The 22029-nt window shown below is 46.0% G+C and overlaps 1 protein-coding gene across 1 annotated transcript in view; it reads right to left on the bottom strand.

Annotated features, from left to right (window-relative positions):
- Window positions 1-17764, bottom strand: part of CASP7 (caspase 7) — a 40194-nt gene extending 22430 nt beyond the window's left edge. The window contains exons 1-2 of the mRNA XM_065920121.1: window positions 17550-17764; window positions 11031-11140 (exon numbers count right to left, since the gene is read on the bottom strand). Of these exons, the coding sequence (XP_065776193.1) occupies window positions 11031-11140 (110 nt within the window). The 5' untranslated portion in view covers window positions 17550-17764. The remainder of the gene's footprint in view (window positions 1-11030; window positions 11141-17549) is intronic.
- Window positions 17765-22029: the final 4265 nt, after the last annotated feature.

Below are 22029 nucleotides of genomic sequence, written 5' to 3'. Positions count from 1 at the left end.
TTATACAAAAAGACTTCCTTGAGAAATCCACAGTCACTCATACCAGAAAACATTATAGGATAAAAATACTGTGCCTACTTTACAAAGAAGTAAAAAAACCTCAGAAGGCGCACAATAAATTTTTATAATACACTCGGCACAAGTATAATTTTCCCCATCACCGGAGTGAATAAATACAGGTTTTATCTTCTTACAGATCCCCTAGGCTGCTCAAAATGTGAATTATACCTTTCTATATTTGGAAGGGAATATATAAGCACCCAAACCCGCTCCTATTTATTTTCTAAAGTGTCTGCATGAATAGGATTCCCAGTAGCTCTGTTTGCAGACATTCATCAACACGAAAGTAAACACACCACCAGGCACACAATTCCCTAGGGCTGCTTCAATCGGAACCAGAGCTCCGGTTTTCATAGCTGCTTTGTCTAAATATTTTTGCGATGATTCATTCATGGTTTCAAGATTTAAGGAGAGGGCATCCCCAGCAGTTGGGACACACCAAGGCACAGAACAAGACCGAGAGGAAGGGAAAGAGTGAAGGTGGTACCTCATGTCTCCATCCGAAAGCACCCCCCTCTGCATCAGAACCACGCTTCGCCCTGCGATGACCGGCAGCGAGTTTCCTTCTTCCCTGAAATAATAAAAACTCAACATGCTCGGAGCTCAGCAGGGGCAGGAGACTGGCACAGTCCGCCCGGCCCTGAAGGCCTGTGACTGAATCAGCAGGGAGCTGCACGCTGGACTTTTCCATAGGACCATTCACACTGGGGCTGGGAACATCACACTGGCCTCCCCCTTCTCTGCTGACTGGCAGAAATGCCCAGGCTCCACGTGGCTGCCTCCTCCCTGTTCCCGGACGGCTCCCTAGAGAAAAAGTGACTTTCCAGGAACTTGGGGGCCCAAGGGAAAACCCACACACTTCCACGAAGAGGCAGCCAGCAGCACCATCTTTAACAGTGAGAAACTAGAAACGATGGGGCAATGGCCGAGCAGGGGACAGAGGATAGGGAGAATAAAATACTACACAGCTATTTAAAGTGATGAGCATGCAGATGTAGGCAACCCACCGAAGTGCCAAATGCACAAAAAGGTGGCAAAACAGCACACATAGGAACTGCGAAAACATGTAAAATTTTATGTAAGTGAATGAAAGTAGGAAGTGAGTGTGTGTTCAATCAGAGTTCAAATTCATTAAGGTTACTTTTTTTCCTTATCAAGATACTCAAGATAGCACTGTAAGTAATAAAACAAAAGACCATAGAGGTATACCAAACATCTTAATTTTCAAATAAGGCATATAATCCTTTTTCAAGGGTCCTGAAAAAAGCAAATGGTTCAGGAAATGACTACACTTTTCCTATCTCACTCCTCCAAATGCAATGAGGAAGAGGTGAACACATAAAAACCCAGATTATTAAGCAAACAGCTCAGCAGTGCTGTTCTCAATTTCCTGGTTCAGGGTCACAGTCAATGAAAGGTGTGAAGCTGATGAAGTCGAGTTACAACATCTGCTCTCCTGGGCAAACCTCCTAAACACTTGCCATCCTCAGGTTTATGAAGGAGAGAAAACTGGCTCCATTCCTTCCTCTCTGAAACTTCATTTGCAAATATACACTTACATTGGGAAAGAAAGTCAGTTTAAAGTCAGCCTAAGGAGAAGAATTATCAGCCTCCATATTTCCAACTTCCTCCTTTAAAAAAGAATAGAGACCTCTGGCAATAAAAACTGATAAACGACTTAAAAAAAAAATCATTCAGGGGAAATGAAGGACTGAATTCTCTTTAAATAGCCTAGAACAAGGTGGGAGACCCAGTGGTATCTGTACTGTGGCTGCAGGCTCCAGAACTGAGAACAGCTCAGACACTCTGTTTTGATTCTCTCACAACCACTTCATCTACCTTTTCTACTTTCAGCTGCGGAGTTTACAAAGTCATCTTACCAGCTGTAGGCCAGACAGAAAGCCCTAAGCACCAGTGAGCTGGGGTTTGATCATGCAAAAGACCATAATGCACATTTCTTACTGTGACTACAAGTTCCCTTGGAAACAATGGGTCTTATTCTCATAGGACTTTTTTATTACTGGACTTCTACGCTAACGGTGTTTGAAAAGTTCTATTACTATTTACCGCCCTTTCTCCCTTTTTTAAAAACCTTTTATTTTGTATTGGGGTATAGCCAATGAACAATGTGACAGTTTCAGGTGAACCGCGAAAGGCTTGGCCATACGTGTGCATGTATCCATTCTCTCCCAAACTCCTTCCTCACTTTTCCTGCTAACTTTATAGCTTGTTATTTCTCTTCTAGAAGAGCAATCATCTATACATGTAGAAGTTATGGCTTCAAAGTTTTAGACTGCCTGATCATGTTTCAGAGGTGTGGCTCACTGCTCCTGAAATGGTCACATGGCCCCCTTTATCAGAAAGCCCATCGCTAGCCCTGTTGAAATGCTGTCTGTATACCATCCCTCAGCTGAAGTGAAGCAGAAAGGGAGCAGTTTCAATGAAGAATTAAATTTGCTGACCCACTTGGGTGGAAGAAAAAAAACCGCCCCGCTGGTGGATTAATATGGTTGAATAGCTCGATGCCACTGCACTTGCGGATGGCACTTGATGCAATGACCCCAAGTTAGACCTGGGTCTTGGTCTTGCTGGGTGACTGTGAATAGAGGAGTTTACCTCTCTGGTCTTCACATTCTTTGATCATTACAGAAGGGGAACTGCACAAGTTACCTTTCAAGGAGTTCTCTGGTTTGAAATTACGGTTCTAAGATTTCTCCCTCATCAGGTCCTTTAATTCTCACCAACAACCCAGTGGATGGTATTGATATTTCTATCACACAGATGAGGAAACTGAGGCTCAAGAAAGCCAAAAAATTTGCTCTAGTTACTCACACTCTACTCAACTAGAGTGGGACTCAGGGCCAGGATCTGAACCTGAGTTGTCCAACTTTGCACTGCACTGGTATTTTAAGCAATACCATCACTGCTTCAACTACATCATTAAACCATGATTATTCTTTATATAAAAAATTGGGAGATAGGCCTCCAGGATTCCAGGGTCTGAACTTGAAGGCTACCTTTACTAAAAAAAGTAAACTGCCTGGGTATATTTTAAAGTTCTTTTTCTTTTAGGGAGCTTGGACCTGGTTTGTTTCAACGAGTATGACTGAATGACTTTTGCTTAATTAGGGACACAGTCTTTGGAATAAGCTAAAGTCTGCTTTGTTTCTGCTTTTCTCCAATTCGCCCAACCCCCTCCAAATGAACAGGCAGGCCACCTGGGTCTTTCTTATAACCACACAAAGAGCACTTTTTAAAAACAAAATAGGGACCTGTTTACATATAACACTTACTGGTGGAGTAACTCAAGCTGCAGCCCAGGAGAAAGAAGAATTACAACCAAGTGCTATTTATGAAACACACTCCAGGAAGGAGGAAAGTTGGGCCTCAGAGATGACACAGAGGGGAAAGCCCATGGGATCTGAGCCAGAGCCTCAAAAGTAGGGACTTTATCAAGCTTCGAAAACAAGCCTTTTCTCCTGCCCTCCTCACTCAGGAACTGGAAGGATAAACACACCCCTCGGCAGGGACACCCCCGGCTCCACCAAGGCCCCGGGGAAGTTTGAGAGCCTGTGCAATCTGTTTTCTGCATTTTTTATTTCCTTCAATAGTGACCTTGAGCAGAGACTCAGAAAGCAGTCTCTGATTTCTCAGCTGCAGTGTTGCTGGGAAGGGGTATCTTCCAGGCTACTGGGCAGGGCTTGGTTCTGTATCTGCCCTGGCTTCCAGCGGTGCCACTGGGACAAAACTCAGCCTGTTCAAGGGCCTCCAAGGAGACCTGTGCTGTGTGGCCTGGCCTGACCACACTCCCCTGTGGCGTTGTGCTCCACCTCCCACCCCCGCCATGCAGGCTCTTCCAGTCCCGGATAACCTGTCTATTCTCTGACAAGTCCCTCCTCCTCCAGCTTGCCCCCATCCTTCCTCTCCCAGCCTCATGCAGCTCCCAGTACTCTACAGTTCTGTGAACAGTTATTCCCGGTTACTAGCTACTTTAGCTGTGCCGAGATATTCATTAAGAACTTGAGTTTATATCCAGAGCAGGGACCACATCGTTAACACGGATGGCAGGTAACCTGGGCTAGGATCTAGGGTTACTGTTAATATCAAGAGAGATCCTTCTTCCAGTGCTCAGATGACATGAAGTCTTGTTCAAAAATGATGGCTCATAATGAACATAGATGGTACACACACAGTTGTCCCTTCATATCTGAGGACGATTGGTTCTGGAACCCTTGAGGATACCAAAATCCTTGGATGCTCAAGTATGGTGTTTAAAACGGGGTGGTATTTGCATATAGGGCTTCCCAGGTGGACCAGTGGTAAAGAACCTGCCTGCCAAAGCAAGAGACCTGAGAGATGGGGATTCAATCCCTGGTTGGGAAGATCCCCTGGAGAAGGGAATGGCAACCCACTCCAGTATTCTTGCCTGGACAATCCCATGGACGGAGGAACTGATGGGCTACAATCCAGGAGGTTGCAAAGAGTCCAACATGACTGAAGCGGCTTAGCACCGTGTGCATATAAAATAGGCATATCCTATTTTATATACTTTTTAAAGTATATAAAGGCATACCCTTTATAGTATATAAAGTATATAAAGGCATACCCTTATACTTTAAATTATCCTTAGATTACTTATATAATACCTAAAACAATATAAATGCTGTGTAAATAGTTGCTGGCACTCTGCAAATCCATTTTGCTTTTTGAAACTTTCTGGAACCCCCTCTCCCAATATTTTCAATCCACAGTTGGTTAGATTAACAGGTACAGAACAGAGGGCATGCAGCACTTACTTCTAACTCATTTAAAACAATTTTTTATGGAACTTTTTCTATTTTTATTAAAAAAAAGTTTATTGGAATATAGTTGCTAAGTCCAAACATTTTACTAATTTAAATTTTACATTCTAAATATTTTTACTTTGAGGTTCTCTGCCTTTTCCAAGTGTACTTCAGTAATTAGATAAGTAGAAGATATTTTAATAAAGTTTTGTATTTTAAGAAATGCAAATTAAGGAATAGTCTCTAGTTTACTCATGGACAGAGGAGCCTGGTAGGCTACAGTCCATGGGGCCGCAGAGTTGGATACGACTGAGTGACTTCACTTACTCAGGGTTCAATGAAATGGGCTTCCCCGATGGTTCAAGAGACCTGGATTCGATCCCTGGGTTGGGAAGATTCCCCTGGAGGAGGAATGGCAACCGACTCTAGTGTGCTTGCCTGGAAAATCCCATGGACAGAAGAGCCTGGCAGGCTGTAGTCCATGGGGTTGCAAAGAGTCAGACATGACTGAGCATGCATGCAATGAAATGGAAATAAAACGATGCTGTCATGCCATCTAGTGGCAGTGAGACAAAAAAAAAAAAAAAAAAAAAAAAAAAAAAACCAAGACAAGTTGAAGGGCCTGGGACCACCTAGGCCACTGCATCCATCCCAGCCAGACTTCTGGGGGGAAAAGAGGGGTCTTTTTGTTTCCCGGAGTCTTTGGGGTTTCCAGTGGAGGGTGAAGGTCCTCAATTAGAGACCGATGGGGTGCTACTGCCCCCTCCACTGCCTTCAACTCAGTTCAGTCGCTCAGTCGTGTCCGACTCTTTGCGACCCCACGGACTGCAGAACGCCAGGCTTCCCGGTCCATCACCAACTCCCGGAGCTTGCTCAAACTCATGTCCATCGAGTCCACTGCCTTACCTTCCTGCAATTCTGACACCTAGAGAAGGGAGCTGGGGATGGGACAGGAGGGGGAAGGTGCCTGCCATCAGCTGCGGGGGGCACCCAGAGCAGCAACACTCCCACACCACAGGCTGCACCCACCCCTCTGGTGTGAGGGATGCAAAGTTCCCCACACTCCGCAGAGGGAACCACGGAGGGGCTGCCACACACCTGTCAGACTTGCAGGAAACAACCAGCATCTAGTGCTGTGTTCAGATCACCCCAGTTATAGAATTACAACCCCAGTCAGAATCATAGAGCACAGACGGTCAGTGTGGAATGTCCATAGTCCAGGTGTGACAAGGACACTCCCTCTTTGCTTAGATCATCCTGTCTTAATCACACTTGGAGTTTCACCCCATCATATTCGAGGTCTCTGACACCATCTAGGTTTCTCACGAGGTTTTGGTCAGCAAAGCCACAGGCAGCAGGCACGGTCAGGGAGGAACTGAAAGGCAGCAAAAGCTGCAGTGCTATCACTGCGACACTGGAAATAGAAAGGGCTTGACCCCTTTGCTGAGCTAGAGGGCTCAGTGGGCACGAGCCGCCTTCAACACTCCCTGGGATCCAGGTGTCACTGTCCTCTTGTCAATCTCTTCTCTGGCTTCTCCTTCCACTTGGTCAAAATTTGACAACTTCTACCTCTCAGAAGCTCTGGAGGCCCCCATCCCGCTCCATCTACACCGTCCACTCTGCCTGGGGAGCTCCTAACCCACTTCCTATCCCCACAAACCCCTCTTCAGAGCATCCTCCTCTGTGCTGCAGCTTGGGTGATCTTGTGGGTTTCTGTAGGTATCATCAATCAAGTCACTCTATGGCTTAAACCCTTTAGTGACCTCCCCATCCTTAGAACCAATTCCAGATCCTTTCTGTGACCTGTAGACAAGTCCTTCTAAAATCCGGCTCGGCCCATCTCCCCCCATCTCTGCTCTGCCCACTCCTGACAACGTCACACTTCAGTTACTGGTTCCATGTATGGTTTCCCTACCAGAGTGTGAGTGTCTGAGGCAGAGACCACACTGATCATGTTGGTCTGCTTGCCGGCTGCAAACCCAGCGCCCAACACAGGACCTGGCACATAAGGCAGCAACTGAGAGTGGTGGTTTAGAGCTCAGTTTGAGAGGCAGGTGAGTAGTTCAAATCCTGGCTCTGCCACTAGTCAACTATGGGACTTGCTGCAAGGGACTTACGTTCTCTCAGTCACTCCGTAAACATTTACTGAATGGGACTTCCCTGGTGGCTCAGTGGATAAGAATCTGTCTGCCAATGCAGGGGACACTGGTTTGATCCCTGGTCCGGGAAGATTCCACACGTGGTGGAGTAACAGAGCTCGCGTGCCACAACTACTGAAGCCCACGCGCCTAGAGTCTGTGCTCCACAACGGGAGAAGCCACTGCAATGAGAAAACCACACACTGCAACCAAATCTACCTCCCAAAGGAGACCCAGCACAGCCAAAAATAAATAATAAATTTAAAAAATTAATGAACAAATGAAATAATTAATTAGTGACCAAAATGGTATCTCAAGTGGTTAAAATTTTAAAGATACTTTACTAGATGAAAGAAACTTCTATTCTTCTAAAGCTAAAAAGCAAAAAAATCAAACAAAAAAAAAGGGAGGAAAAAAATCTAAATTTTAAGGGTTTGTCATGCATTTTGATTGAATTTTAATTGTCTGTTTGGTAGGTGGCTGGTATACTATCTAACGTGGGTATAGGTCAGATCTGAGTGAAGGCAGAGAAAATAAGCAACTAATATTTCACAACCTGGATGAAGACAACATTAAATTGACATTTAATGTAGCTCAAATACTGTTTAGTAAGTCAACAATTATGGATTAATTCATACAACTAAAATAAGCAGTTCAGAAGATGGAATTGAATTTAAATATTTTGCAAGGGTACTTACTACTTATTTTGACAATATGAAGCCTAATATCAGCCACACTATAAAGAAGGTAAGATGCCCTGGAACCAGGGAATGGTTACTCACTCCAGTTTTTTTTTTTCCACTCCAGTATTCTTGCCTGGAGAATTCCATGGACAGAGGAGCCTGGTGGGCTACATGGGGTTGCAAAAACTGAGAAACTAATACATAAAAAAGGTATAGTGGACCAGAATATAGATTATATACAGGCTTATTTACCTTGCCAAAGAATTTATGGGGGTAAAAAAACCCCACATCAAAGACCACACCTATTTTTTGCAAGATGGTGGGTCTTCTAGTCAGCGGTCTCTAACCAGGGTACTCAAACTTTCTGAGGGATGCAGACATTTTTAAGTGAATGAATTGCCAGACCCTCAATTTCCATTTGTATTTTTCCTAAAAGTGGTCTGCCTAAGTATGATACCACCGCCCCTCTACGAACTCCCATCTTGCTGACAGAAAAGAAGGGTGGACTTCACACCCACCCTGAATCTTAGAAGACATAGAAACTGCCACATCATCTAACAAAGGACCAGTCAAACATCGGTGTCCATGAGACTCCCTGACTCGCATTGTGGTGTACTCAAGGAGAAGGTAGGGGCTCGTTATGAATACTTCTACAAGAGTCTGATCAGGGTGAAGGATGGCATCAGAAATAGGGCAATATGGGGCCACACGGGGCTGTTTAGATCCAATTATATATCAAAAAATATTTTAAAAAACACACGTGATAGGATGAAATGAGAGTGGTGTGACTCTCCTTTAAGAACTTTAACACCCTAACTATTCCCAAAGACTCTATCACTTGGAGAGCAAAGCAAACACTTAATCACAAATACGTGAATAAATAAAGCCCAGCACTGGCTTTTGTGCCCTTCCCTTCTTTCCTCCTTTCCATCTGACTTGGGTGACTGCTGAAGGACAGTGTCAATAACTCATGTGGAGAACAAAGAAGAGTAGGTTATGAGGAGAAAGGATCAGTTTTCAAAAATAAATAAATAGCAGACAGCTTAAAAGCATCTCATCAAAAGGATACTGAAAAATACTTATTAATGCGATTTTAATTATCTTATCTCTATTGGAGCATTTTGGGTTAAACAAGTTGCCTTTAAGTAAAACAGAAACAGGTTTAATTAAAAGTTATTTGAGGAGTTTTAATAAAGTCTTTTTTGGTGTACTTCCCAGAAACTGAAAAAAATTAAAGGTCTCAAGGGTTGAATAACAATTTGTTTTGTAAGTCAGGTAATTTCCAATTCTTTATTTTCAATACAACTGAAGAAGGAAATAATTGAGTTGTCATTTTTGGCACAGAACTGAGAAGGAATTGAAAGAATTAAGTGACATTATAATAACAAAACTCCTGCCATTCCATGTACTTATTCACCATATCTCAGCACTTTTATCTCTAAAAATGAAAGACAAGAAAAAACGATGATACTAAACTCTTTCTTATTCTAGCAAAAAGTATTATTTGTCCATTTACTCACAAACTAACTTCTTAAATGCCCTCCCCTCCCATATTTGATAATTATTTCTACGAAAAATGATTTAACAGCACTAACAATTTATCAACATATATTTGCTTGTGTCAACTGTGAATAAAAAACAATAACTTAGTTTAGGAGAAATTTCTTTTAATACTCATAAAACCTGGAAAAATCTTCAAACTTCTGCATATGTACATATGCATACATATATATGTTAAAGAGACGTATGATGAGGTGATCAATAAAAGACTTTCAAGCAAATAAGTCTATTATATCAGAATAAAGTACTGTGGAGAGAAACAATCAAAAAAGGGGTTCGGGGAAAAAGAAACAACATAAAAATTATAGATGTTACAGGACAGCTTGTTCATGAACATTTCTAATGGGTTAAATTACTAAAGAATCAGACTCCATACACTTAAAGGGATGATTTTTAAATGTTAGTCTTGACAATACCCTTTTCATTTTCATAATTTCTGGGAAGTATAACAAAAGGCTTTACTAAGACTTATGAAATGACTATACACGATTCCAGTTCCCCTTTTACTTAGAGGCAACTTACTTAACCTGAATACCCAAGAGAGATGGGAAAACAGAAATACTATTACATCCTTTGCAACTATTTTGACAAGAAATTTGTATGTTACCTTAAAGTGTATGAGGGGGGTATGTCTTAGTTTTACATTATTTGGGGGGTATGTGAGCAGAAAAATTTGAAGGCCACTGCACTGGGGAATGGTTAGCCTGGACCACATGACCTCATGACTTTGAAAAGTTTTCAGCAATTGGAGCTGTAGTTTCTGGTCATCTCATGGGATATCTTTGGCCCCAAATGGCAACCAGTGCCAATGGAATGCAGATCTAGGATGCTGAGGTCTTCCTACTTTTCTGAGCCTTGTCTGGGATGATGTGACCCAAGGTTGTCTGTAGGATGTTGCAGAGGGCCAGCATGTCCCTCGTCATCAGCAATTCCCTTCCTGAGCACTGCTGGGGAGCACTCCCTAACCTCAGACTTTATCCGCCTTGCTGTCTCTCCAACATGGGGCTTGGTTCAGGAGCTAGCAAGAAGGCTGATGTTTCTGACCATAGACCACCTCTGCCTCTTGCCAGGGAGCCCCACTCACTCCCTCTCCATGACCAATGTTCAGGAGGGGAGGTCAGGGGCTCCTCCACTTCCCTGCAGCCCTACTTTTAAATAGAAAGCACAGCAGGGCTGTTAAGTGAGCAGTGCTGGTACTGCTTGGATTCTAATCTCAGCTCTACCATTTATTCACTACCATCACAAAGGCAGGCTACTAAACCTCATAATGCCTCAGTTTACCGACCTGTTAAGTGATGGTAACAACAGAACCAGCTACTGGGGTTGTGAGGATTACATGCAATACTGAGCTTGCATACCAAGGCTTAATAAAGGAAGCTGCTATTATTAAATATAAAGCTCAGGATTTAAGAAGTGAAAAAATGAAAAGGAAACGGTAAGAATCAGTAGAGTGCTACCTAAAATCTCCTATCCCATGGTCCCCAGTTTGGCTTTTCAGCCAAGCCTGGTCCCAACTGGCAGAAGCAGTAGCCCATGCTCTTTCCCAAAAGAGCCCGGACGCAGTTTACCTCTGATGGGGAGCCTGGCTCCCCCACACCTGGGCTTACCCTAGAGACAGAGGAGTGCAGAGGGGGACCCCAGTGTTGTCATACACACCAGGCAGGATTCTGCACAAATCTCCCACGCACAGGACAGACTTCCTCCCCTGAAGGCCCCCTTTCGCATGGGTGAGTGGAGATGACAGAGGCATGACAGGCTGAAGTGACCCAGGGTTCCTCTTTAACTCAGTGAGAAAGGAAACTTACCTGAAGATCGATGAGACAAAAGAGGACCGGTCTGGCTTTGCATCAACTGTATCATTGTTTTCGGGATCCTCAGGCCCCTGCTCCACAATATGGCCTTGATCATCTGCCATCTGGAAGGGAAAAAACCAACCAGAAAATTGGTACCCAGTGGTATCACTGGCCTCAAGATGTTTTAAATAACACTCATTCAGTGACATAGTTTTTAATTAAGCCTAGAGATGATCAGTACTGCCTATCTGGGCTCCGGGGCTGCCGTCCAATAATTCATTCAAATGCTCGAGTGCCAGCTCTACTTCAGGCTTCCCTCCAGAGTCTGGATACACAGCTGCAAAGAAAGCAAAGTCCTCGTCCCTCTGGGAGCTTCTAATCCAGCATTCATGATTTTGTTAAATGTTCACTGTGTAGGAGAAACTGTGGAAGGTTCATCAAGGTCTGTAATAACAAGAAACTCCCCCCGAATTCCTGACAGGTTATAAGATGTTCATCCTTTGCTTGGCATCCCTCAAGCCCAGTTCAACAAACAGGGACTTCCCTGGAGGCTCCTTGGTTAAGAAACCGCCTGCCAATGCAGGAGACACGGGTTTGATCCCTGGTCCAGGAAGATATCACATGCCGCAGAGCAACTAAGCCTGTGTACCACAACTATTGAGCTGTGTTCTAAAGCCTGGGAGCCACAATTGCAGAGCCTCGGTGCCTAAAATACAGACGCTCCTGTGCGCCAGAGCCTGTGCGCTGCAACAAAAAAAGCCACCGCAATCAGAAGCCTGCTGGCCACAACTAGAGAAAACCTGTGCACAGCAATGAAGACCCAGTACAGCCAAAAAATAAATAAATAAAATAAAAACAGCAGCAACCTGGAGTATAAAGCTCTCTGTTCCAGATGATTTTTCTAATTTTGTAAGGCTGAAGCTGAAGTTACTGATTTGTGACCTTTACTTCTTTCCTACATACAGGTGTTCAGTGCTAAAAATCTCACTCTATGTACTCGCCACCTGTTTTTGTAAATAAAGTTTTACTGGAACACAGTCATTTACATATTGTCTGTGGCTACTTTCCCACCACAACCATAGTTGAATGACTGTGACAGACATCATGTGGCCTGAAGGGCCTAAAATATTTTATCACCTGGCCCTTTAAAAACAGGTTTGCTAACCCCTGATCTAGGGTAATTACTAGCCAACAGGATCCCCTGGGACTTCCTAGGTGGTACAAGAGATAAATGATCCACCTGCCAAAGCAGGAGACAAGGGGCTTGATCCCTGGATTGGGAAGATTCCCTGGAGGAGGAAATGGAAACCCACTCCAGTATCCTTGCCTGGGAAATCCCAGGGACAGAGGAGCCTGGTGAGCTACAGTCCATGGACTGCCATAGAGTCAGACATAACTAAGCAACAAAACAACAATAGGATCTCCTACTCACCTACTTTAAGAAGCAAAATTAATGATAATAAAAATAATTTATTATTTGCCGAGCTAATCACGTTGTAAGTATTATCTTATTTAATACTCTCCCAAATGATGTTGGGATCTCCCAGGTGATTCCAGTGGTAAAGAACCTCTCTACCAGTGCAGGAGACATAAGAGATGGGGGTTGGATCCCTGGGTTGAGAAGATCCCCTGGAGGAGGGCATGGCAACCCACCTCAGTATTCCTGCCTGGAAAATCCCATGGACAGAGCAGCCTGGTGGGGCTACAGTCCACAGGGTCATAAAGTGTCAGATACAACTGAAGCAACATAGCACACGCGCATTCAAATACTATTAGATCAGCCCTATGATCACTGCCTTTGACAGATGAGGAACATGAGGTTAGAAAAAGGTAGTAACTGGCCCCAGGCTAAGTAACTGGTAAGCCAAACTCAGAACTGAAGCCAGCAACAACACTCAGAGCCCAGCCCTCACCAACATACCATTCAGCCTCCCAGGCTCTGAGCATCCCTAGGCCCACCATGCTCATTTCAGGCTCCATCAGGGCTTATGGTTCTTTCAGTCTGGAAGTCATCACCCAAACCTTTGCTGGACAAGCCATCTTTGGCCAGATGGCTAGATCTCCATCTTCAGAATTCGGTTCACTGGTACCTCTGCTGGGAGGTCCTCCCTGATTATACTTACCTCCCCAGCTCCTTCCCTTCCCCCAGTCTTTTTACAGTCCTTGTATTTGTCTTGATTATCAGCACTCTTATTGTTTGACATTATCAAACATGACAATGTAAGTTCATCATGACAGGGGTGCCTGGCACTCATAAAATATTTGCTAAACAAATATTAATTGAATGGGAAGCTGGAAGAAACAAACACCCCAAACGAAGAGAATTAGCTAAAAGTGACACAGCTGGTCAGAAGCAGAGCCTATACTAGAGTCCTTTCTCCTAAAGCAAGCCCTGTGTCCTTTCCTGTAAAGGGCGTGGCCTTTTGCAACAAAGCGAGACCTCCCCAGACTCTGTTCGTGCTGGTTTCTATCTCAGTGATCTTGGGGTCACAGGTGGCAGCTGCAGGTCTGTACTCCTATCAGTCTCACCCCCAGAGGTTTTCACGCAGTTGGAAAATAAGGCATCTATCTGACTGTGCCCCAGAGCACAAGCAATGACTTTTGGAGCGGGCAGAAGGAATCTAGATAGGGGGAGGCGTCCAAGATGGCAAAGTGCTGACCTTGGAGCCCTGAGTGGTATTACCCTGTCACCTTGCAGCTTATTTAGGGGTCAGCTGGGCAGTGAGAAGGGACAGGGAGAGTAGGTTCCATGACCAGATCTCTACAAAGACAGTGAGAAGTCTGATGGCCATCTTGTTCCTCAACACACAATCAACACCCCACCACAGACACCAAACTGTTTCCGAATGGGAGGCAGTAAGATTTTTCAGATTAGGACCCAAACCGTTTCTTAAAAATAGAGATAACCCATATCCAGAGGAAATGAATGTTAAGTATAGACATGTAGAAAACACACAATCATTTTTATTTCATCTGCTTCACACAGACTCAGTTACTTGTGGATCATTATTAGTAAAGCACGGAGATATTTTCAAAATTAACCAGTTAATGTTATACAAAATCCACCAGAAAAAGACACATAACTTTGACATGTGGTGTTGAAGCCTCAAGTCTTTTGTCCTAGAGATTGTCAAACAGAGTGAAAAAAGAAAGAATCGTATATTAATGCTAAGGCTAATCTTAAAGACTGAAACTAGGATGTATGATGATAAAACAATGTGACCGTTATATAGATCATCATATCCATATATCAATATGCAGATACAAGTTCCTGGAACTTCAATGCACCAGGTGTGTACTAGGAGTCTGGGAGACACCTGACCTGGCCCTGTCTTGCTGAGAGAAAGGCACATAGCATGAACGTTGACAACCATGATCAGAGCCACTTGTGGTCAGAGCAGGGACCTGACCAAGCCCCAAAGGAATTAGGGAGAGTTCTCTTGACCTGGTATTCCTGGTGGTTCAGAAGGTGAAGAGTTGGCCTGTAGTGCAGGAGACCCGGGTTCGTCCCCTGGGTCGGGAAGATCCCCTGAAGAAGGAAATGGCAACCCACTGCAGTATTCTCGCCTGAAGAATCCCAAGGACAGAAGAGCCTGGAGGACTATAGCCCATCGGGTCGCAAAGAGTTGGACACAACTGAGCGAATAGCACTTTTATACTTTCACTCTTGACCTGAGGTCTGAAAAGGGGAAGCAGAGAGGGTGGAAGTGAGGGAGGCAGCAAAATGCATACCCTTCAAACACCAGAAACGCTCCATCGACAGAGGGGAGCAACTTAAACCCCTCATCCCTTCCTGACACTTGAAAGGGGCGTTGGACTTAAGTGACAGGCTGATTTCCACAGCTCAGAGGTAGGAAGATCTCCAGAGCTTTCTTTGCAAACTCTAAGCCAGGAGGGTCTTCTGTTTGAAACCTATAGCATTTTTCTGGGCTGAGGCTGAACACTTGTCTAGGGGGGCACTGAGAGACCCTTCTAACAACGTTAGAATGTGTGTCTAAAATGAGGCAGTAAGATGGATCATTCTTGTATCTGTAAGGCTAAACATTCAGTGACTGTCTTATTCCTCTGAAGCTTGCTTTAATTTCTGGTTGAAGTAAAGTTCACCCAGAATGAGAGTGGTGACCGAGTAGGGTGCCTGTTCTTGGTCCCATCATTTCAGTTAAGCCAAGGCTTGGTGTTGACCTTTTATTTATGCTTCTCTTTGAAGTCCAAGATAATCCAGGCCTATCTCGGTCAGCTATGCCTGGAGAGAGCATGTTTGGTGTCATTTTCTTGTATTCATTCCTGCTGTAATGCTAAGGCTGCAAAGACCAGTCAGTCATTTGGGGGAATATATCGCTTATTCAATTGTCAAACATATCTATCTTCTTTTTAATAAATTAATATTTAATACACATACAGCATTAGCAATGCCAGGCACTCTCTGTAAGTACTCAGTTATTATTATTACTCTTACTATTATCCACTAGGACTCTTATTTGTAGTTTGAGAAGTTATCTTAATCATCATTTTTTTTTTGTCTCAGTCATAGAAAAGTGCCAGGTATACAACAGGCACTCAATAACTATTTCTTTATTAATGTCACAACTGAAATGTACTTAAACATTTTGAATCCTTCAGGGCCCTGACTAAATTGTTGGCATGGGACAGACAACGGAATCTAAGGGATTCAGGAAGGTGGCTGAGAGCCTAGTCACGGCGAACTGCAGGCCAGGCATGTAAATCAGCACTTCCACCTATATCAGCCATGGGACCTTGAACAAAGTCCTGGAGGAGGGCATGGCAACCCACTCCAGTAATTCTTGCCTAGAGAATCCCATGGACAGAAAAGCCTGGCAGGCTATGGTCCATAGGATTGCAAAGAGTCAGACACGACTGAAACGACTTAGCACACATGCACGCACTTGAACAAAGTACTCAATGTCTCCAAGCCTCAGTTTTCTCATCTGTAAAATGGGAAAACAGCGAAGCCTAAGTCACACACGGCTGTGAGGATGAATGGAACAATGCATGTAAGACGCTAAATGTTCTAATCTCACGTGTCTAAATGTTCGATAAAGACTCCCTATTATCACCACTGTCTGGAGAACTCAAGACTAAGACAACACTCTACTGTCAACTCCCACTGGTATTTAAAAAGAATAGAGACATGTATATGCATGGCTGAGTCTGTTCACCTGAGACTATCACAACATTGTTAATTGGCTACACCCTAATACAAAATGTTTTTGGTGCTAAAAAATTTTTTTTAATTAAAAAAGAATGCTATAAAGCATGAAAAAAAATCACATTAATATTTTAAACAGCTTTTGTGAAGATTGAAAAAAACTTACCCTAGTGATTATTTCTACACATGTTTAAGTGACTCATACATATGTGATAGGAAATCACTTCCCAGCTATCATCTGAATTTCATTGCAGCTGTTTCCCCTGAAAAGTGACATAATACAACTTGTGCCTCACCCTAGCCCCAGTGAAGACAATTTTTCTAAAAGGCTCAAAAAGAAGGCCCCCAGAGCACCTCCACCGCTCACCTCCAGCACCTGAGGGTGGCGGGGGGTTCTGCTGGGTCCTGAAGTACTCCACTGTCCCGTGATGCTCACAGCACTGCCGGGAAGCTGGAGCCTATTACAGAAGAAACTCTGGTTTTTTCAGAGAGGTTAAATACCCTGCCCAAAGCCACACAGCTAACAGGAGGCAGAAGGGAACTATGAGACCAGGCAGTGGCTGGCGACCTGGATGGCCATCAGGTTATAAGACCCTAAAGGAATAATTAGCCTGTAATAAACAAAAGTTAGGGCCACGTCCTTGGCCAGCCCAGGAGTTCAAGGGAAAAGGCCCGGGGATTACTCAGAACCTCTCGCAAACGATTTTACTGCCCCATAAAAGGCAAGCTTGCATACAAAGGTGAAGGGTTGCAGACGAGAGTCCTGCCTTTCTCCACTTCCTCAAGGAATCCAGAGCCCCGCGGGATGTCAGCGGCTTACGCTCACCTGTAGTGTGCTAAGCCCAGACAGAGGCACTGCTGCGCACTGCATTCCCCTCATTCACCCTCCCGGCCCACCACCAGACCCATTTCACAGACAGGCAGAGAGAGGGTCAGGCCCCACAGCTGACAGGCGGGACGCTGGGGCTGGAACCCTGGGCTGTCAGACACGGGAAGCCTTGTGTTAGCCAGACGAGAGAACAAGCACCTCCCGCCCTCCCAGGTATCCGCCTTCTCCCCTTCCAGGTCCCCCTCTCCCGCCCTCCCAGGTCCACCCCTCATTTTCCGAATCTCAATAGCACCGAGTGTCCCGAGCCCGGGGGCTACACGGGAAGGGAGGGCAAAGTGAGCAAAGTTGGTGATACGGGGGTGGGGAGAGCCTTCTTTCTCAAGTTTTACTGCTTCGCCCGAAGGAACCCGGCCCCCAACGACCGCGCTCTGGACAACACCGGAGCCGGCAGCCAGGCGGGAAGGGAGGAAAGCGGGGGAAGGAAGCGCGGCGGCCCACGGGAGAAACGCCCGGCGGAGACGGGGGCCGAAGTTACCGTTCCCACGGCGACCGGACGGCCGGAGATGGCGTACGTCTCCGTCGCTCAGCTGCGAGGGTCTGCGGCCGCCAGAACCAAATCGAAACTAAAAGCTCCAGCGTAACCGGGGGAGGAGTCGCCCGGGGCTAGACCCGGACCGGGCGGGGCTGCGGGCGCCGCCTCCGACTCGGGACCCGGCGCTCCGTACCGTCGGCCGCGCGCAGGACCCCCGCGTCTCCGCGCGCCCTGTCGGGGAGAGCGCGCCCAGCGCCGCTGGCGGAGCGTCGCGGCCGCAGTCCCCGGAGGGCGCCTGGGGCAAAGCTGGTGGCGCGCACCAGAGAGCGTGCTGGGCAAAGTTTGCACAGCTCTAAAGGGATCCCGCCGCCGCGCGCGCCGTTCCCCCAAGAAAATTTTGCAGAATCGACCGCGCTCCCAGTGACCCGAAGAGCGCGCTCCGCTCCGCAAGCCCGCCGCACGCAGTGTCCCCAGCCGCGCTGAACTGAGAGCGCGCCCGGCAGACTTCCCAGGGGCGGCGGATCATGGGGCGCTCGTCAGAGTCCCCGCTCCTGCCCTTTAGCTGCTGCCCTCTGTCTAGAGCTCGACTTCGGCCTCCGCATCAGCTCCGGGACCCAGTTTCCAAAGCCCGAAGGCTGCTGCCCAGCCAGATCCTGACCCCACCGGGTGCGGGTCGGGTCCCTTGCGGGACGGGGCGCCCGCACCTGCACGAGTTTACCGAGGGCGGGCGGTGGGAGCCGCCGTGGGCTCCAGCTCCCAGAGCTTGGTTACACTCCGCGGGGCGCCTTTCTGCAGGGCGCGTTCCCACAGCCTAACACCTCCTGCAGGCTTGGATGTGGCTCTAGAATCATTCATGGACTGTCTATTGAGCGCCACCACGTGTCAGCCACTGGGTGCGCGCGTGCCTGCTGAGTCGCACGGCTGTGTCCGACTCTTTGCGACCCCGTGAACTGTAACCCGCCAGGCTCCTCCTCTGGTATTCTGCAGGCGAAGATCTTGGTTCGGGTTCCCATTTGCTCCTCTAGGTGGGGATCTTCACGACCCAGGGATCTAACCCTCGTGTCTTCTGTCTTCTGCGTTGGTAGCCATGTTCTTTACCACTAATGCCAACTGGGAAGCCCAGCCACCGGGTGTGTGGCCGTCAGTTAGTCTAATACGGGAGCGACATTGTGGTTACCCCAATACCACGTCACCCCTCACCCACGCGTGCCCCCACATTTGTCTTTCTTCAACCTGGAGACTCCAGCAGAGGCCTCCAAGGCCTTGCTCTCCAGGACTTCTCACGCGACCGGCTAATGAACACAGGCGCGCTGAGGTGTAAATAGCTTAGGAGAAACTACAGTTTTCTTCACACCAGAGACATTTGCTATGAAACTGTCAACGCCTTGAGAGAGAGGAGCGAATCTTCAGGATGTGACGTCAGGCAAGAACGGGCCTCTCCTCTTTGCTCTCCTCTGGGCCTGAGACTTCAATATGCTCCATAAAATCTCACCAGGTAAGGACACTTTCTTGGTTTAAGAAATACTGGCCCCAGGCAAGTGCAAGTGAATAATTGTAATTTAGTAACTTCTGCCAGAATCCCGAATTCATGAATATTTTAAACAGGCCATTATACTATTTACACTATGGCTATGCTACAGTGTATGCACTATATGCACACGTCCCCCAATTCATATGTTGAAACTTAATCCCCAAAGTCATGGCGTTAGGAGGTGGGGCCTTTGGGAGGCGCTTAAATCTGAAAAGTGGAGCCCTGGGGTTAGTACCCTTGTAAAGCTGGCCAGACAGCTTCCTGGCCTTTGCCACCAAGTGAGGACACAGAAATTGCCGTCTGTAACCCAAAGAAGGCTTTGACTAGAACCCAACCATCCTGGCACTGTTCTTGGCCTTCTAGCCTCCAGTTCTGAGAGGAATAAATTTCTGTTGTTCGTAAGCTATTCAGCCTGTGGTATTTTGTTACAGCAACTGAAACAGACTAAGACAGGGTGTCCTATTCTTTCTTTAATACCCATATTTCTGAAATGTCAGGGCCAACTAAGTCATTGTAGACCCAAAGATAAAATACTTTTTGAAGGAATTCAATTGTGAATCACTTGAGAAATGAAAAATCCTTTAGTAAGGCAAATAAATTACTCTCTAATTTGTCTTATTTATACAGTTAAGTTTTTGCAAGTTATTCCTGAAATACAATGAAACAGTGATAGATGTGGAGGAGCCTTCACAACTAATCCCTCTGCTCATGTTATAGATAAAGAATCTGAAGTTCAGAGAGGTTGCCCACATCATAAGCTTGCTAGTGACAGAACCAGGATCAGGATACTTATAAAAAATAATAAATTTTCCATCTGCAAGAGTTATGTCATAATTATATCATGCAATTATTAAAACGTGTTGCACACAGGAATTCGCTGCTGACTCAGAGAGAAAGATGATTTGAAGCAAAACTTTGCTTTTTCAGTTCTCTAGCGTGGACTGATGTGGAAACTCCGAAAGTATTGCTCCAAGGCTGGATTATCACAGCACCAACAAATAAAACTACAGATATGTGAAAGGGAAGAAACAGTTTTAAATTTTTCCCTCTCTGGCGAGACAGCAAAAGAGACACAGATGAAAAGAACAGTCTTTTGGACTCTGTGGGAGAAGGCGAGGGTGGGATGATTTGAGAGAATAGCATTGAAGCGTGTATATTATCATATGTGAAATAGATCTCCAGTCCAGGTTCGATGCATGAGACCGGGTGCTCGGGGCTGATGCACTGGGATGACCCTGAGGGATGGGATGGGGAGGGAGGTGGGAGGGGGGTTCAGGATGGGAACACATGTACACCTGTGGCTGATTCATATCAATGTATGGCAAAAAACACTACAATATTCTAAAGTAATTAGCCTCCAATTAAAATAAATAAATTAATTAATAAATCAACATTCAAAGAACTAAAGAAAAAAAAATTTCCATCTCTGATAATTGTACTGACTATTGTCTTCTAACTGCATTTCCTGTGTTTCTGCAGCTTTGGCCCTTGTCACTGTTTTCTGCTTCCTTTCCAAACTCACAAAATTAGAGCTAAGTCTTTCTCTTCATCCCAGAAAAATCCCCAACTCCATTATTCAGAAGTCTTTAGAAGAGCTGACCTCATGGGTGCTCCTGGGTTGATCCCTCTGGACTTTGCCTCTGGCCCTCTGCTCTAGTCACCAGGATGCGGCTGCTAATCCTGCTGAGCTCAACAATCCCCCCCTCATCCTGCTGGGTACCCCACCTCCATGGGGTGCAATCAGTGATTGCTTCTCCTGATATTCACAGGACAGCTCAGGCCAGGCTGTGACTTCGTACAGGACTCCACTGAGGGATAATCCCTTGAGTAACAGAAATGCCCATCTTAGGACTCACGGGCCCAAGCCCAGACTCTGGCCGAGGCACCAGCAGGCTTCTGCAAAGGGGGAGAGGGGTGGGTCAGGGTTCAGGCTGAATTCCCTGACAAGAAGAACTGATGCTATTATCTACTGCCTCTAAGCTCTCTGTTCTGTGAAAATGGAACTGGGTCTTTGAAGTAGTTTTCCTTTGCCTGTGGTCCTATGTTCAGCTTTGCCAGTTGGGGACAGTCGAGAAAGATTGTTGTTGTTATTCAGTCGTCAAGTTGTGTCTGACTGTTTGCAAGCCCATGGACTGCAGAACACCAGACTTCCCTGTCCCTCACCTCTCCCAGAGTTTGCCCAAGTTCATGTCTGTTGAATCGGTAATGCCATCCAACCCGTGATGCCATCCCTTCATGGATGACTGCCTTGTCGTGGTGAAGGGACTTGCATAACTCAGTGAAGATATGAGTTGCGAAGTTCAGGGCCACCCAGGACAGACGGGTCATAGTGGAAAGTTCTGACAAAACGTGATCCACTGGAGGAGGGAATGCAAACTACCCCAGTATACTTGCCATGAGAACCCCATGAACTGTATAAAAAGGCAAAAAGAGAGAGACTGCAGGAGATAAAGGTTTTGTTCCCTGGTTCTGGGGTGTCTGGCACACTTTTGAGGAATCGGGCTCCTACAGAAGGGGTGCACACTTTCTAGGTTCCTATCACACACCTGGCTTCCCCAGCGCCCAGCAGTACCCGGCAATTAGCAACTTCCCTGGCACCCCCTTCAGGTGTCCTTCCATTGAGATACTTCCCCACAAACAGCTGTCTCTGGCACTAGAGGGTAGATTTCCAGAAAGTTCTAGAGGACAGATCAGTAGCAAGTTCCACTGGCACAGTCTGCTAATAACTTCCCTGCATCTAGTAAGCCTTTAACATGCTCTCTTCAATAAAGTTTGGATCACAGCCCTGGGGTGGGAAGAAGGTTCAGGGGGCTCTTCCTTAGGCCCTCTAGGGGTAATGGTAAGTTGTTGTTCAAAGTTGCTCAGTCGTGTCTGATTCTTTGCGACCCCATGGATTGCAGTATGCCAGGCTTCCCTGTCCTTCACCATCTCAAACTCATGAGCTTGAGCCGA

The sequence above is a fragment of the Muntiacus reevesi genome, chromosome 2 (genome assembly GCF_963930625.1).
Source record: "Muntiacus reevesi chromosome 2, mMunRee1.1, whole genome shotgun sequence".
Classification (NCBI taxonomy): domain Eukaryota; kingdom Metazoa; phylum Chordata; class Mammalia; order Artiodactyla; family Cervidae; genus Muntiacus; species Muntiacus reevesi.
Note: the sequence above shows the minus strand (reverse complement) of the source record. Positions and strands in the feature narration are given on the sequence as shown.